The 17,272-nt window shown below is 41.8% G+C and overlaps 1 protein-coding gene across 12 annotated transcripts in view; it reads left to right on the forward strand.

The window, feature by feature from the left end:
- The window catches only part of ADGRL3 (adhesion G protein-coupled receptor L3), an 852,526-nt gene that overhangs the window by 649,237 nt on the left and 186,017 nt on the right, over positions 1-17,272 (forward strand). For all 12 annotated transcript variants that reach the window (XM_061637965.1, XM_061637983.1, XM_061637973.1 and 9 more), the window contains one exon: positions 11,123-11,332. In XM_061637965.1, coding sequence (XP_061493949.1) covers positions 11,123-11,332 — 210 coding nt within the window. The remainder of the gene's footprint in view (positions 1-11,122; positions 11,333-17,272) is intronic.

The raw sequence follows: 17,272 nt of genomic DNA on the forward strand, positions 1-17,272 counted from the left end.
AGGTACCTTATCAAAAGCTTTTTGAAAGTCCAAGTGCACTATGTCAACTGGATCACCTCTATCTACATGTCCCAAAGAAGTCCCTTTGCAGAGGCCATGCTGGTTCTTCAGCACAGCTTGCTCTTCTATGTGCTTGGCTATTTTACCTTTAACAATGCTTTCCACCACTTTCCCCAGAACAGGCATTAAGCTAACTGGTCTATAATTTCCAGAAACCCCCCCCGGATCCAAACTGGTGTTACATTGGCCACTTTCCAATCCTTAGGTATGGGGTGGATCTTAAGGGCAAGTAACATATTTTCGTTAGAAGATCAGCAATTTCATATTTGAGTTCTTTGAGAACACCCAAGTGGATGCCATCTGGACCTGCCCATCTGTCAGTTTTTATTTTATCTATTAGGCCTAGAACTTCATCTCGTGTCACCTCTATCTACCTCAGTACCTCAGCCTCCCTTCCTACAAAAGTTCAGGCACAGGGACCTGCCTTATATATTCCAGTGTGAAAACAAATGCAAAGAATTCATTCAGCTTCTCTGCAATCTCCTTATCCTCTTTAAGCACAGTTTTGACTCCGTTATCATCCAAAGATCCAACCGCCTCCCTAGACGGTCTACTGCTACTAATATATTTAAATAATCTTTTGTTGTTGGTCTTTATGTTTTTAGCGATGTGCTCCTCAAATTCTTTTTAAGGATCCTTTATTGCTTGCTTGCATTTCTTTTACCAACATATGTGTTCCTTTTGGTTCTCCTCATTTGGATAAGACCCATTTTTTGAAGGAAGATTTCTTGCCGCTAATAGCATATTTGACTCTGCTCATTAACCATGCTGGCGTCTTCTTGGCCCTGGTAGTACCTTTCCTGATCTGTGGTATACACTCCACTTGAGCTTCTAATTTTGTGTTTTTAAACAACTTCAAAGCTTTTTGGGGTGATTTGACTTTGCCTTTCACCTTCCTTTTTACCAATCCCCTCATTTTGGGGAAATTTCTGCTTTTGAAGTCAAATGTGACTGTGTTGGATTTTCTTGGCAAGTGGCCATTTACATGTATGCTTAATTTAATAGCACTATGGTCACCACTCCCAGTAGATTAAACAACACCGGCATCTCCCACCATGTCATGGGTGCCACTTAAGATTCAGTCCAGGGTCACCACCCTTCTGGTCAGTTCCATAACAAACTGTTTTAGGGAATATTTAGGGTATCTAGAAATTTTACTTCTGTTTTGTATCTGAAATACATATGTAGCCAGTCTGTGTGCCCATTACTACAACATTTCCTCCTTTGGATGCTTCCTTGTCTTTCATTCTTCATCTCAAGATGACTGTTTTGATCAAGGGGGCGATAGCACTTCCCCAGTGCTAAATTACTCTTGGGGCCCAGTATCACCACCCACAATGATTCTGTGGAGGAGTCTGTCCCTATTGGAATTTCTGGCTTGCTGAAGTCAATGCCCTCTTTGATATACAGAGCAACACCACCCCTAGTATATCCTTCTGTATTGATATACAGAGATAACTGTGTCCCACTGTTTCTCCCCCTTCCACTCGGTTTCTGTTATGCCCACTATATCAATGCTGTCTTCAAAGACCAAGCACTCTAGTTCTCCCATCTTGGCTTGGAGGCTTCTGGCATTAGCATATAAACACTTGTATACTATGTCTCTCTTCAAGTGACTTTGGTGCTTGTATTTTGGCCTGTAGTGCTTTGGCCTCTCTGAATAGCTATCCTGTGCCCCTACACTCACAATACCTAGTTCTACACTTAGCCCATTTAAATTTTCATAACTTTTTTCATCTTCATCCCAGAGGAGAGATTTGTTTTAAACAGGACCCTCCTCAGCTCCTGTCAGCTTTCCCCCTGCCATCAGTTTAAAAGCTGTTCTGCTGTTTTTATTTTAAGCATCAGCAGTCTGGTTCCATCGCAGTTCAAGTGGAACCTGCCCTTTTTGTACAGGCCCGACTTGTCCCAAAATGTTCCCCCGTGTCTAAAACATCCAAACCCCTCCTCCCAACCCCATCATCTCATCTACGCATTGAGATTACAGAGCTCTGTCTGTCTAGCTGGCCCTGCATGAGGAACCAGTAGCATTTCAGAAAAAGCAACCTTGGAGCTACCTGGCTTTCAACATCCTACCTAGCAAGCTAAATTTGGGTTCCAGGACCTCACAACCACATTTCTCCATGTCATTGGTGCCAGCGTGAACCACGATCACTGACTCCTCCCCATCACTATCAGGCTGTCTAGATGAAGGGCAACCTTCACACCAGGCAAGCAATTAACACTGCGATCTTTGCATCCATCATATACCCAGCTATCTATGTTGCTAATGATCGAATCTTCCCCTACCAGGATCACTCCAAACCCAGAGAAATATCCTCAGCATGAGAGGATAGCTACCCATTCCCCAAGGAATGGGTCCTTCTTAAGGGATTGTTTCCCTCTTTCTCAGCATGATGCTCTCCTTCCCCAAGACCCTCATTCTCCATGACAACACGGGAGCTATGGGGGAGTGGAAGAGAGCTACAATGTCCCTTAAGGGGTCATACATCAACCTCTCTGCCTCTTTTTTCAAGTCAGCCACCTTGTCCTCAAGGGGAAAAACAAATTGCACCAAGGACACCCCCATGACTTCTGTCCAGACAGTGCAAAACAGTGGAAAGCCTCACACACAGAGACACACAGACAGACACACACCTCTGCTGGCTTCCTACCTGCATACTTGGTTATGTAGTTTATTGAGTTACTATAGTATCTTAAATTTAAGTTTTCTTTAGGTCAAGGAACGGACAGGCAGAATGGTGTGCCCTGGCCTCACTGCCCTACTGCCAAACTCGCTCTGCTGCTTGACACTTTGTCAAGTGGGGCTATCTCCAGCTTGAGGAGCTGCTTGGTCTTGGGTGGTCTTGAACATTTCTGTCTTCTCAGGGAACAAAATAAGTAGCAATAGAATGTATACAGTACAGTTTCTGTGAAAGAAGGTAACATTCTCAGTTTGGTTTTCAAAACATCACACAGACCCCATGAACAGCAGAAATTCTGTAAGGCAAGTCAAAAAGAATACATGTTGAGAAAAAGTCCCAGGATGTAGAGAAGCTAAGGAAGAGACTGAAGGAAGGATTAATATCAACAGGAAAGTGAAACACAGGAACATTAATTAGAGGTAAGTAGAGGAGGCAGCATCTAAGGAAATCTTACAGAGGTGTAAGCCGCCCTGAGTGCCCTATTATAGGGTAGAAAGGCAGGATAGAAATATTTTAAAATAAATAAAATAAATAAGATGGCGAGCCTGTGGCCCTCCAGATGATGTTGGACTTCAACTCCCATCCTACTTGGCCATTGGCTATGCTCACTGGGGATTAATCTGAGATAAAAGTCCAACAACATCTGGAGAGCCACATTTACTGACATCAGCACTTAATTAGCACATATCTAAATCTGATTGGCTACATGGCATTGTGACATCCAGCGCATGATACCTATTTAGCAGCTCCCTCCCAAATCACTATTTCCAAGGTAAACACAAAATATAGGGGGAAATTGACTCCACAGCTGAACCAGTGTCTTAAAATGTCATACTGTAAAGAGCAATTTAAAATGGGCAATTTTAGGGCAATGGAAAGTGGTGAGTCGAGATAGTTGCTAGCCCTTCCCCTTTTGCGCCCGCAACCCACTTCCCTCCGGACATCTTTCAGCCACCCAGGCTTACCTCTAGTCTTTAAGCCTTGCTGAAAGTAACATGGCTGCTGCCTCCTGCTCCTCCACTTTGAACTGCACCCACCTCTCCTTTATATCTCTGTATCAGACTCAGGCCAGTTCAAGGCATTTTGCTGCTGAGGCAAAAGATTAGATTACACATCCCCCACCCTCAATTCCACATACAGCAACCAACTGAATTTGTGGTTGAAACTTATATCAACATTTGTAATTGAACAGCATCTTGCACCACACCTGAGGAAAGCAGGTGAGCTGCATGGCTCCATGCCTCTCTCCACGTCAGCCACTTGAGGCACCTGCCTCACTGTACCTAATGATACAGCTGGTCCTGAGGGTATTTTTAGTTGAATAATGGACTCAAGTTACTGAAGCCAGATTTCAGCTGAACATCAGAGAAAGCATCCTAACTGTTAGAGCAGTACAACAATGGAACCAATTACCTGGGGAGGCGGTGGGCTCTCCAACACTGGAGGCCTTCAAGAGGCAGCTGGACAGCCACCTGTCGGGCATGCTTTTATCTGGATTCCTGGATTGAGCAGGGGTTTGGACTGAATGGCCTTATAGGCCCTTTCCAACTCTACTATTCTGTGATTCTATTTAGGAAAGTATGGGAAAGGTTAGGTTACAATAGAAATACAAAATGTGGATGGAATCCCCCTTAGTATCTACCCTTTCCTTAAACATAAATTTAGAACTTTGAGCTGGATAACTAATGGATTCACCTTAACAGTGTTTAGGATCTGGGTTAATTGTGCAGCATTATTGACACCTCCAGTCTCATTCGCGTACAGATTCATCCAACATTACACAGTAAATGCAGGGCATATAATATTGAGGCATGGAAAGATAAAGTGTTGTTTAATCTGAAAGACTTTTATAAAAGTGGTAATCCCTTGTCTGAAGGAAGAGATGAAAGAAATTCTGGATGATGTTCCCCCACCCTGTCTGTTATGGGCTTAACTGAATTCATTCTTCCATAGGCAAATTATCAACAAAAATGCAAGAAGGCAGTTAAAGCAACTTGAAAGGATGGTGCTTGGTGGTAACAATATATCTGAAGATCGAGTGTCTGCCCTATATAAAATAATATGGGTGAAGTCCTGATCTCAAAAACATGTGGGAATAGGAATGTTATGTCCAAATAGGAGATGCAGAACGGAACCAACTTTGGGATGCACCCACATTTATAACTACATTGGCACAGGATAGGGAATTGGGTTTTTAAAATGTCAATAAATGGTATCTCACACCACTTAAATGTTCTCTTATCAGTGCTGAAGCTTCCTCTTTGTTGGAGGGGGTGCCAGGTGGTTGGCACCTTCTGGCACAAGTGGTGGGAATCTCCTAGGATAAAAAAAAAATGGATGGAGGTTTTTGTAGAAGCTAGCTTAATTATCAAACAATAATTACTTCCTCACCACAGCTGGCCCTCTTGAGTTTGTTTTTAGAAAAAGATAATTATCTGCATAATCTTTTAGCAGGTGCTAGAATTACTGTTGCCAAACACTGGAAGAATTTTAACACAAACAATGTGGAATTCTGATAGAAAAAAATCAGCAAACAGCCTTGTTGGAAAAATAACAGTAGGGCCCACTCATATGGCAGGTTCCGTTCCAGGCCCCCGCTGAAAAGTGAAAACCGCCGGAAAGTGGGGCCCTACTCAGCTGTAGCATGGGAGCTCTCTGCGCTCCAGATGATCACGGGATCAGCTGGAGCGTGGGGAGCTCCAGCCACTGCGCTCCAGCTGACAGCAATCAGCTGGAACACGTGAGCTCCCCGCACTACGGCTGATTGCACGCTACAGCTGATCAGATGGAGTGCGCGATCAGATGGAATGCACGAGCTCCCTGCACTACAGCTGATTGTACGCTACAGCTGATCAGCAGGAGCGCAGGATCAGCTGGAGCGCGGGGAGCTCACGCTCTACAGCTGATCCCTGTCAGCTGGAGCACAGTGGCTGGAGCTCCCCGCACTACAGCTGATTGCCCCACTGGTGCCACCATATTAGCGGAACACCGACAAGCGGGGCCCTACTGTAATGCAAAATTGAAAATAGTGATAAATCAAGGCATGAGAGATACATTTGCAGACGTTTGGTTTAATTTTATTGAACGTACAAACAATCATTACTAGATTGTAGCTTGTATAACAGCAATATGTAATAATTTATATTTATTATACAACGAGGTCTTCTATGGAGGTTTGAATGTCATGAAACAGAAGAGTTTTGAAGTTAACTGCCAGATATTTAAATATGAGACTCCTGTCTTACATAGTTAACACACACACACACCTACAACAATTTTATATTGCATGTAGTATACTTTGTCCATGAATGTATGTGCAATTGCTTTTGATGTCTTGTTTCTATTGCTTATTTAGTATTACTGGAGTAACTCCAAAATGTATCTACAAATTGGATATGGCCAAATTTCAATATTTTTTTTCCACAAAAGGAAGCATTTAGTAAAAAGATATCATGTATTTTCTAAAGTGATACAATCCAGGAACAGTGTTATCATGTGAGTTCTTATTTGTATAGACAAGCTTTTAGATTACCTTTGTGTCATGCTTTACTGTATATCTCAACATTGTTACTCTGCCAGGCATTGGTTATTGATAACTATTTATTAATTGAATTTGCTAGTAAATACAGGTTTCTGAAGATGTAACTATCTTGTAAAAGTCAGAAAACAGTGTTTTTAGCATAATTTGGGCATGATGGGGGGGAAATTGGGTTCCACGCTTAATTTTGATGCGTTGATGTTCTAATGGGTTGTTTATAGTGGTTTCTTAATTTAATAAATATTCACTAATAGGCAAAAAATCTTGCAGTTTAAGAGCCAACAGATATTTCTAGCAAACTTAAAAAGCAGGGGAATTGGGCAGCTATAGTGAATGCACCAGGGGAGCAGGAGACCTGACCTCCTCTCTGAGGTATTGTACTGCCCTACAATTCTGTAAAAATGCAGATACAATTTGGGTTGGTCTTTCACAGTGCAATCCACTTCCTGTGTAGCTTGGAAGAATTTGGTAGCGTGATCTGCAGCCTCAGATTATGTTGCCTAGGAGTCCATGCAGGCAAATACCTTGTCAATGAACAGCTGGGCAGTCTGGTTGGTAGATGCCAGGCCTTGTCCCATTTTGGTCAGTGTATCCACTATAAGTAAAGATACTGTTCCCTCAAGGGAGCAGAAGCTTGACAGTAAAGAAAATGAAGATGTTAGGCCATGGTCCTTGGCAATGGCTGACGCAGACTCTGTGGTCGGAATGCAGCATCTTGCTGAGTGCACATATTGCAAGACTGGACATGGTGCTTGACATCCCTTCAGAGAGTTGACTACCAGAAGGAATGAATCAGGAACTTAAGCATTTTCACATACCAATTGTTCTGCAGTGTGAGTGTCATAGGATTGATAAAGGACCTGGAGCCTCAGTGAACCTTCAGGGATGTAGAGCTTTACATGTTGGAATAGCAACCATCTCATTCATGAACTGAGAATGAATCATCATCTGGTCTCTGGAACATAGCAGCATATGGGTCAGTTGATAGGGCTCTCTGAACTTGAAAAACGAAGTCCTTATTTACTGCCTTTTGAGGAAATTAGCCGATTAACATTGGTGACAGAGAGGGATTTATTCTTCCATGATAGGCTGTGATAAGCCTTTGTTGGTATGAACCTATGAACTGGAATTGAATGAAGAATAATGCCCACCAAGCTTGATGGATTTTCAATCATTTCATGGTTTCTAGAGTCCTACAGTCAGTGAGTTCCAGACTAGGATGTTGAGCTGCTCCAAGATGTTACCATAATTCTGCAGAAGCCACATTGCTGGCTACCAGCTCCCAGTTTCCCAAATGCCATAGTTTCTTTTAGCATAGCTTAGTTGCCAAGAGTAAAAGGCACAGATGGAGAAGCCTGACTGGATGCATGAACTTATACTACAAATGGATAATTCAGGTCAGGGTGCACCAAGATTGCAGCAAAGATAAAAGGCCGCTATTAGCTGATCAAATAGCCATAGGCACACAACTGCTATAACCGGGTCCACTTTTTCAAGGGTGATGATGGACCCCCATCTCTAGGGTGATGGTATACCCTAGGAATTTCACCTCTTGGTCAAAGGCACATTTCTCTAATTCAGCATACATCTGGTGCATCTGTCACCGCTGCTCCAAACAACCTGTTTGTTAAGCATTCGTTCCTATTTGCTTACACAAAGCATAAACAAAGGATTTATGATGTCTTCTCTTTATTGTGAATTTAGTCTGATTTGTTTGCAAGTAGGTTATACATCTTCCCATCAATTGATTGTTATCCTACACTTTTTAGTGCATTTCTTCGTCACTTTCCTAACTGCAAGAAGTCCACTTTTTTAATGGATTTATTTTGCCACAGCATTTTAATCCACTTGAATTGTGCTAACCAAAATTAAATCATTCCCGCAAAATAGTGACAATCTGGAGGAGACTGAATGGAAGTGGTATATATATCCTTCTTGGTTTTCAGGAAAGAAAATGACATCTGGGTAAGCTGTCACAAATTGATCTACATAGTCCCCAAGCACAAAGCACTGGAATGTTGCAGAGGCATTGCAAAGGCCAAATGACATCACTAGATGTTCAAAATGGCTGTAATACATACGGAATGTCACCTTCCACTTCTCCTCACCACCACCATTGGAGCAGGGGGAGACTATAGCTTCTAGGTGTATACTCATTTCTTCCCCCTTGGGACACTGGTTGTTTGTTTCGCTGCATGTTTCCAGGTTGTGGTCTTGCAAGGCAAAAGTGCTCATGAATGTTTGCCCAGCAGTGGTAATGGTTCAAGTAGAGTGCCTGGCCTTTGCAGGTGAGGGTAAGTACCTCCCCTGTATGTGGAGGATGCTGCTTCCCATGCTGCAGTAGGAGGAAATAGTGCTAGAGCAATGCAGTTTTGGCAGGACACAGTATAGTCATATGGCAAAGGTGGGGTGTGTGTATGGGTGTGTGTCAGAGAGTCATGTGACATTGCACCAAGTATTCCCCTTTTTCTTTTCTTACCTCTGTGAGGCTGCTTTGTCCTAGCACCCCCAGTTGTTGGAGTGGAGTGGAAGCTGCCTGTTTGTGCCATGAGTTAGAGGCAGGGTACTTTTTTGGGTTCTAAGAGGAGAAATGATGGCAATGTGTGCAAATTCCCACATGTGCTGAATTGCCCCCTTTTTGTGAAAATCGCTATCTGACATGTGCCCATATTTCCCATCACTTGTGTTCCTCCTTGTGAGCTCTGTGTGTGGCGACATGAAGCCAGAGATATATAGCCTCATGTTGTGGGCCTCTGTCACAGGAACAAAAGAAGCTACCTTCTCCTGAGTCAACAATGACTGGCAGGAAGTGGTAGAGCAGTTTTAACCCCCTCCATTGAAGTAAATGGGAGGGCAATTTCTTACACCAGCCCCAAACCTAATGTAAAGCTCTGTCATTGACATGGCCATGAAATGAAAGGGGCACAGGCAGAGCTTAGAAAAGTTACTTTTTTGAACTACAACTTCCATCAGCCTAATCCAGTGGCCATGCTGGCTGGGGCTGATGGGAGTTGTAGTTTAAAAAAGTAAATTTTCCAAGCTCTGGGTATAGAATGTGGTGTATGGGAGCCCTGCCCATAACTCCACCCCATCTTTTCCTGCTTCCAGATATAATTTTGCAAGAAGAGCATATTGAGGGAGGAGGGCCTTCTCCAGTGTAGATGAGATGCATGGCTACGTCACCTCAAAAAGGATATTGTAGAGCTGGAACAGTTTTGGAAAGGGGCAACGAAAATGATCAAGGGGATGGAGCAACACCCTTATGAAGAACAGTTGCAATTTGGGACTTTTTAGTTTAGAGAAAAGGCAAGTAAGAGTTGTATAAGGTATAGGTGTATAAAATTATGCATGGTATGAAGAAAGTGGATAAAGAAAAGTTTTTCTTCCTCTCTTGTAATATTAGAATTTGGGGACATCCAATGAAGCTGAATGTTGGAAGATTCAGGACAGACAAAAGGAAGAACTTTTTCACACAGTGTGTAGTTAAACTAAACAGTGATGGCCACCAACATGCATGGCTTTAAAAGAGGATTAGACAAACTCATAGAGGATAAGGCTATCGATGGTTACTAGCCACAATAGCTATGTTCTGCACTTTTGGAGACAGGATGCTTCTGAATACTAGTTGCTGAGAATCACAGATGAGGAGAGTGCTGTTGTACCGAGGTTCTGCTTATGGGTTTTCCCCAGGCATCTGGTTGGCCACTGTGAGAACAGGATGCTGGACTAGTTGGGCCTTTGGCCTGATGCAGCAGGCGGTTCTTTTGTTCTTATGCCACTGGCATAGCTCCACATTTTCCATCTAATGGGGCTTATGCCAGTTTCTAAAGCTCTTCAGCCAGTGGATCTGGAGCATAGGATTGCACCCTACATCTGATGCCATTTTCAGATCTGTGTCAGTGTAAAGTAACAATATTGTAGAAAATATCTATATGAGCAGCCTTCTGTATTGGTGTTGGGTGGTAGAGAGGGTAGAAATAGGCCACTCCGTTGCAGTTCAGACAGAAGATCAAGAATATCCAATTAATTTAAACTATTTTACACAAAAACACTTAGTTTGTTGCAGCAAAAACAAACAAGTCTTTTGGTGCCTTGAAAACGAAATTTATTATGGCATCAGCTTTCGTGGATTAGAGCCCATTTTATCAGACGCATAAAGGGTTGTCTTCAGGTGGCAGGACACAAGCAGATGTGTGTATAGAGAGAGAAATGCGAACAGTGAAGCTAGATGGAAATGAAATGCAAATACACCCTGTGACATTTATGTTAAAGCATAAAAGTATGCAAAACAAGCAAAGGAAGCAATCTTTACCAGTGTTGATTCTTCAACATACAATTTGGGCGTCCAAGACTTTTTGAATGTATTTATAAAAGGCATTTTTTTACATGGAGCTAAAAATGACAGTTTTCAATTTCCCTGGAACATTTATTTTGGTAGTGGTCTTTGATAGTATTTTTGGTGAAACAGCATTATTCTCCTTTTAAAAATTATTGCCATCATGGAGGTGTGAGAAATTCTCATTACATACTTTGCAAGATACTGATCAACACCAGGTTACTAATACTACTAAAGTGTGCTGTGTTCTTTAGGTAGATAAGATCAGAAAAATCAGATATTGCTAATCACTTTTTCCTGTTGTTTTTGCAAACAAGACAGACAGACAGACGGTGAAGCAAGACTTGATGTGTTAATACACTGTTCTCTTTATTAGTTCCCTATATGACAGATTTGGCATGCAAATAGAGGTGGTGTCAAACAGTTTCAAATAAGCTGAGCTTTTCCAGACTTGGATGGCTGGTATGTAACTGGTAACTAATTGTCTTTCTATTATGCCTGCAGCATGGTGATGCAGTCCATGACCTACTCCTGGATGTCATTACCTGGGTTGGCATTCTCCTGTCCCTCGTCTGCCTCCTGATCTGCATCTTTACTTTCTGCTTCTTCCGTGGGCTCCAGAGTGACAGAAATACTATCCATAAAAACTTATGCATCAGTCTGTTTGTGGCAGAGCTTCTCTTTCTTATTGGGATCAACAGGGCGGACCAGCCGGTAATTATCCAGTTAGAAACACTGAAGTCTGTTCCTTGCCTCTGGTCAAGCAATAAAGCATCACTGTATCCTCCATGAAGCTAAATCACCTCCTACTAACCATGATAATTAAATGGCGTGCCCATGATTACAAAACATCCCAAAGCCACCTTTATTAGGACCAACTAAAATGTCACACGTAAGTAATGAACTAGCTTTCAAGTGCTCTAATTCAGGCTGAATGTTAAGTGAAACAGGAAGTGGAGAGAAAAAGCTTGGCATGGTGTTAGCATACTGGGGGCTGCTGGGACAAAGAAACAAATGTAATCCTCCAGTTTTTTTAAGATTCCTCTGCTGGACAACTAAATTTGGTATTCTCCAAAAACACTAAAAAAAAACATTGATAGCTTGTAGGTCCATGGAGGGGGGGATCTAAAAGCCAAACTAAGGTAATATCTTTATTACGACCACCTAAAATGTCCCAAAGTATGAGCAGTCTTAGCTTTCCAGGAAACATCTTAAAACTGGGAGAAGATGGTCCTTTGTCACCTGTACATAGGACTTACCTTTGGGAGGTTACCTGATTTCCAACCACTAGGAAATATTGCTGATTGATCTAGTGAACCACCTAAAATTCAGCTTTGCTCATACACATGAAAAGGATTTGGGGATTGTAATTATATATGAAAACTGTCTCAGGATTATAGGATATTACCAGCTGAACATGTCAGCAAGTGTGATGGAACTTTTAAAAAAAAGCTAATATGATTTTAAGTTGCTTTTTATTAAATTTATATCCTGCCCTTCCTCCCAAAAGGAGCCCAGGGTAGCAACAAAAGAACTGTCGTTTCCAAGTCACAGCAAGTAATAGTTCCACTTTATTCTGTACAAGTCAGACCTCTTGGAATACTGGGTCCATTTCTGGATACCACAAGAATGGAGACAAAATGAAACTGATTCAGGGCAACAAAGATGATTGGCAGTTTAGAAAACCTTTGAGGAAAGATTGAAAGAACTGTGAATGTTTAGCCTGGAGAGGAGACAAGGAAAAGGCACGATAGCACTCTTCAGATACCTCAAGGCTAGTTTCATAAAAGAGGGCAAAGGCTTGTCTTCTGCTGCCCCGGAAGGTTTTGAGTTACAAGAGGGTAGATTTCAGTTTAATATTAGGTGGAACTTTTTAATAGTAAGAAGTTTGATAATCAGACCTATTACTTCAGGGACCTCCCAAGACATCTTCCAAATAAAGGCAGCTCCGGATTTCCTGCATCAAGCAGAGTATTGGACTAGATGGTCTACAAGGTCCCATCCAACTTGGTAACTGTGTGATTCTAATATAAAGACTGCTAGGTTGTTCTTTACTGGCCTATGTATTCCAATCATTGTTACAGGCAGCTCTATATAACTGCAAGATTTTACTCTTTTAAAAAGAAAGATTCTGTCCCAGTAGCCCTCTGTGTAATATGAAATCTGTTTTGCACCTAGCAGTCTAATCTAATTAACAGTGTGATCCTTTGCAATAGGATGAGTGCAATAGGAATGCAACCTAAGTATGCCTAACAACTCATTGCCTCTATTTTAAGACTATTACAAACTGCAGACTTTTGGGTTCCAGCATCAAGCCCTGCCTTTTCTCTCCTCTACCCACCCTCACCTCGATTTTGTTTCGTATCCAGCCTGAAGAAGAGTTCTGGAGAACCACTTTGCGACATTTTAGTTTGTCCTAATAACACTGTGGCTTTTGGATTTTTTGAATGGACCAACACAGCTATATAATCAATGATTCAAACATGTATACTGGTCCAAGAGTAGATAAACATATACCATTTTCAGGATTTGAAAATTATAATTCAGTGATAGTGTTATGGCCTGATTGCATCTGCTAAATGCTGCCTTGGAGAATGTTTCACCTCTGTGCTCTATGTACCAAATGCAAACTCAAATTATAAGCTGAATATACTGCTAATTGTTATATGGAAATAATATATGGAATAGTAAAAAATAAAAATACTATTACGTAGAACTGTTGGACTAAGTGATATCAAAGCATTCTGATACCAAACAGAATGTTATTTTGTGCCAGAGTCTGTACTAACATACTGAAGTGTGGCAGAAGTGTCAGCCTGTCATTTTGTTTTATGATTAGTGGTATGCAAGCCCCCCCTCCTTGTGAGCCCTGAAAGCCACTTGGGCTTTTTGAGCATTCCCGTCAAACTCTCAAAGCATTCAAGGCATTTTACAGTTTGACCCACCTGCAAAAGCTAAAGGCACAAAGTGATATGTTTGCTAAATATTTTCAGAATTAAATCTCTCAAATGCCACTGGTTCGTCAATGCAGTTTGGAGAGATGTCCAGGGCGCTATCTGGTCATGTTTTATATGGAAAAAAAATCAATGGCTGCATCCTATGGATGCAGGTTTCGGTCACCTTACATCCTGTGGAGGTGTGGACAAAGTGCTTGGAGTGGTATGATCCATATCCTATTTCTCCAGTTTTGCCCTTTACAGTTTTGCTGGACAGGAGGGGAGTGGCTGGGATGTGTGTGTGTGTGCCCCTTTACAAGAGGGAGTGGGCCAGACCACTCTGGAAGAGGTGGTTGAGGCTGCTCCTGAAAGAAGAATTGTAATAGCTTTTAGCCAGTTGCCAATATCTCCTTCTTGAGCAAGGTGCTCTTGTGGGTGGTGATAGATTTACTTCAGGCACTCTGTGATGTAACTTTCTCTGGATTTTTCTGATAATGAAAGTGCTTCTGTCATTATCATCACCAATAGTTTCCAGACAAGTGAAACTCCAAGCATCTTACAGAAAAATTAAAAACAAGTGTAAAAACAAGGATAAAAACAACATAAAATACACCAATAATATATAGAAAAAGAGCAGATCCAACTCAGCCCCACTCCACTAAAAGAAATAAACAGAAAATTAAGGTCCAAATGCCTGGGGAGAACAAGAATGTTTTTGCCTGGCACCTAAAAAGAGATAGTTCTTATGAATGGCCTGGGCTGAAAGCAGGATGGAGGTGTGCAACCCTGCTTGTTGTCCTAAACCTCTTGACAGCCTTCAGTATTCTGGCAGGCTGGCTCCAGGTTGAGGAGTGGGGTGCTCAGCAATATACTGCCACATGGGCCTCCCACTAGGTGCACTGCTGCAGCAGCCCCTCCTTCCACCTCCCTCTCTAGACAGAAGGCAGGCAGCAGTGGAAGCAGCCATCGCTAGCAAAAGGGGCATATCCAGGGACGCCTCATAAATGTAAATAGGAACACTCCTGAGCATGAATACCTTGGGGTAAAGCCAGAGGTGAGTTCTGCAGTGAATTGGTAGAAAATAGTGAATCAAGGGTGGGGATAATACAATTCAAACTATAAAATAAATACATGCAGAGCACTAACTGCAAATGGCAAAAACAGGCAAGGCAAGTTAAATAAAACCCATAATACTAAGGTGGTCACATGTCCTGCTTTACAGAGGACAGTCCCCTACTTGAAGGGCTGCCTGGCCCAAGTCCGGTTTAAATATAACCATAAGAAGTAAGAGCGGGGCCTTGAAGTTGCTCATCAACAGTTAGCGCCTGAACAGACTGAGCAGGCACACGGGTCAGCTCATCACAGTTTTCCCCACCATGATGAGGTGTACTGCATTTCTATTTAAATTATAGAAATCATTTCTAAATGTGGATCTAAACAAATACATTAGCGTATGCATATTTCATGCAAATCTGTGTCCTCTTTTGTCTCATTTCTTCGCGATTCGTTTCCTCTTTTTTGGCGATGCATAAGCAGCCACTCACTCTACAACAGGCATGGGGAGCCTTCTCTGCCTGGTGAAACAGATCCTTATCTCCCCACCCCAGAGGGCCTCATCTGACAGGTGGGCAGGGCCACTCACTTTTCAGTCACCTCACATCATAATGATGTCAGGTGATGCTGCAGTTTGAAGCCCCAAAGTCAGGACATCAAAGTGCAGCACGGGGCTGTTTGAAAGCCATTTTGCAGACCTCCTTGTGCTGCCCCTTGAACCTCTGAAAACCGGAGGTTTAAAGAGCAGTGCAGAGCTATTTGCAAAAGGGCTTTCAAACAACCCCATGCTGCACTTTGGCTATAAGCCAAACTGTTCAGTTTCACAGTTAAGGAACATTGAGGCACAGCAATAGGTAACTGACCCAAAGCCATTCAGTTAATCAGTGGCAAAGAAATAACAACACAACTTATTCATCAGTGCCAGGCCTATTTTATACTTAGGAACATAGGAAACTGGCATGTACTGAGTTAGACCCATTGGTCCGTCTAGCTCCATATTGTCAACACTGATTGGCAGCAGCTCTCTGGGGTTTCAGGCAGGAGTCTTTCCCAGTCCTACCTGGAGATACTGGGCTTGAATCTGGACTTTCTACATGCAAAGCGTATGAACTACCCCAGAGGTACTTCAGGAATGTGAGCTCAGAATGGCTATTTCAACTTACTTATTTATTTAGCAAGCAACCTATTAAATCTCTAAACATGGAAACACCCCAGTGGTGTACAAAAAAAAGGACAAAGGCATCATATAAAACAATTAAAAATCATAAAAGCAGAGTAAACAGTTTCAAACATATTCATAATTTTGGCTGTGGCCAAATAACCACAAGACTATACTAGAAAAGCCTGAGTGAAGAAAAAGCTTTTCAGTAGAGATATAAAATTTCCAGAAATTTTTAAGCCATGGGAAAAAACCCGCTTTTTTCCTGTTGTTGTTTTTTCCAGAAAAACATGGATTTTTTTGGAAAAATTGAAAAAATGCAATATTAGCACTTTTTACAGATTGAAAGTCACTTTGTTACTTCAAGAACATTACGTACAAGTTGGTTTGGCATAAAATTATCACATTTGGTATATTAAAAGTACATTTCATTCAATTACTACAAATTGAATTTACTTTTTTAAATTTTTACTTTTTTTGATAACGAATGGATCTACAAGATCCTGAACTGTAAGGAACACCTGAACTCTAAGGAACCTCTTTCGTTTTGCCAGTTTATGAGGAACAGGCAAAAACAATTAAAAAAAAAAACCATCAACATTAATAACAAAGAAAATTATTTATGTCTCCACTAGTCCTCCTGCCTGCTTTGATTCACCCTGCTATTGTTTCTATGGTAATCAACGTACAGAGAAGCCTGAAGGAAGGTCATAAGTATGGGCAGACTCCATCATCCACACTTTTGACACAGCTCAGCTCATACATAGAAACATAAAGTACATAAAACTAGCAGCTGCTGCAGGTGGAAACAGCTGTCGAAGAAAGAGGAGTAATTAGATCAGTGGAGACCATGGAGAGAGACAAAGGAGTATTTAATTCCTCTGGATTTTCAGAGGTCTCTTGTATAAGCTATTAGCCAGATCCACCTGTCTGGTTGCCACAGCCCTGTGCGCAGATTAGCAGGGAAGCTCTTCTTATACAATACTTTTTAAGTAGTTGGTAGACAATAACTGGACAGAGGTGCCAGGGAAGGCATCGCCTAGCAGCTAGAGGCCTTCCATCCCTACTATGCCATCAAAAGCTACCTTTTTCAATAAAGTGAGTGCACAAGGGCCTCCCATCTGCCCCCACCACACCCCCAGTTGTCTGTTTTCCCAACTGAACATTTTAGTCTTCCTAGGCTCTGGAATTCCCTTCCTAGGGAGGCAAGAATGGCCCCCTCCTTACAGTCCTTCCGTCGGCAGGTAAAGACTTTTTTATTCCAACAAGCCTTTGGAGCTGAAGGTTGCTAAGATCAGGGCTTGAAGAAGGTGCTGTATTGTCATTGTTTTAATTGTACTATTTTAAACTGAGATGATTTATTAAGTGTATGTTTGAATAGTTTTAATATTGTAAATAGTTTAATTTTATTTAATTTAGATTACTGTATGTTCTTAATTATATGTATTTTTATCTGGAAGCCGCCTTGAGGTCCAGTTTGGAAAATAGGGCGGGGTAAAAATAAAG

This window comes from Rhineura floridana, chromosome 1, assembly GCF_030035675.1.
Source record: "Rhineura floridana isolate rRhiFlo1 chromosome 1, rRhiFlo1.hap2, whole genome shotgun sequence".
NCBI classification, from domain to species: Eukaryota; Metazoa; Chordata; class Lepidosauria; order Squamata; family Rhineuridae; genus Rhineura; species Rhineura floridana.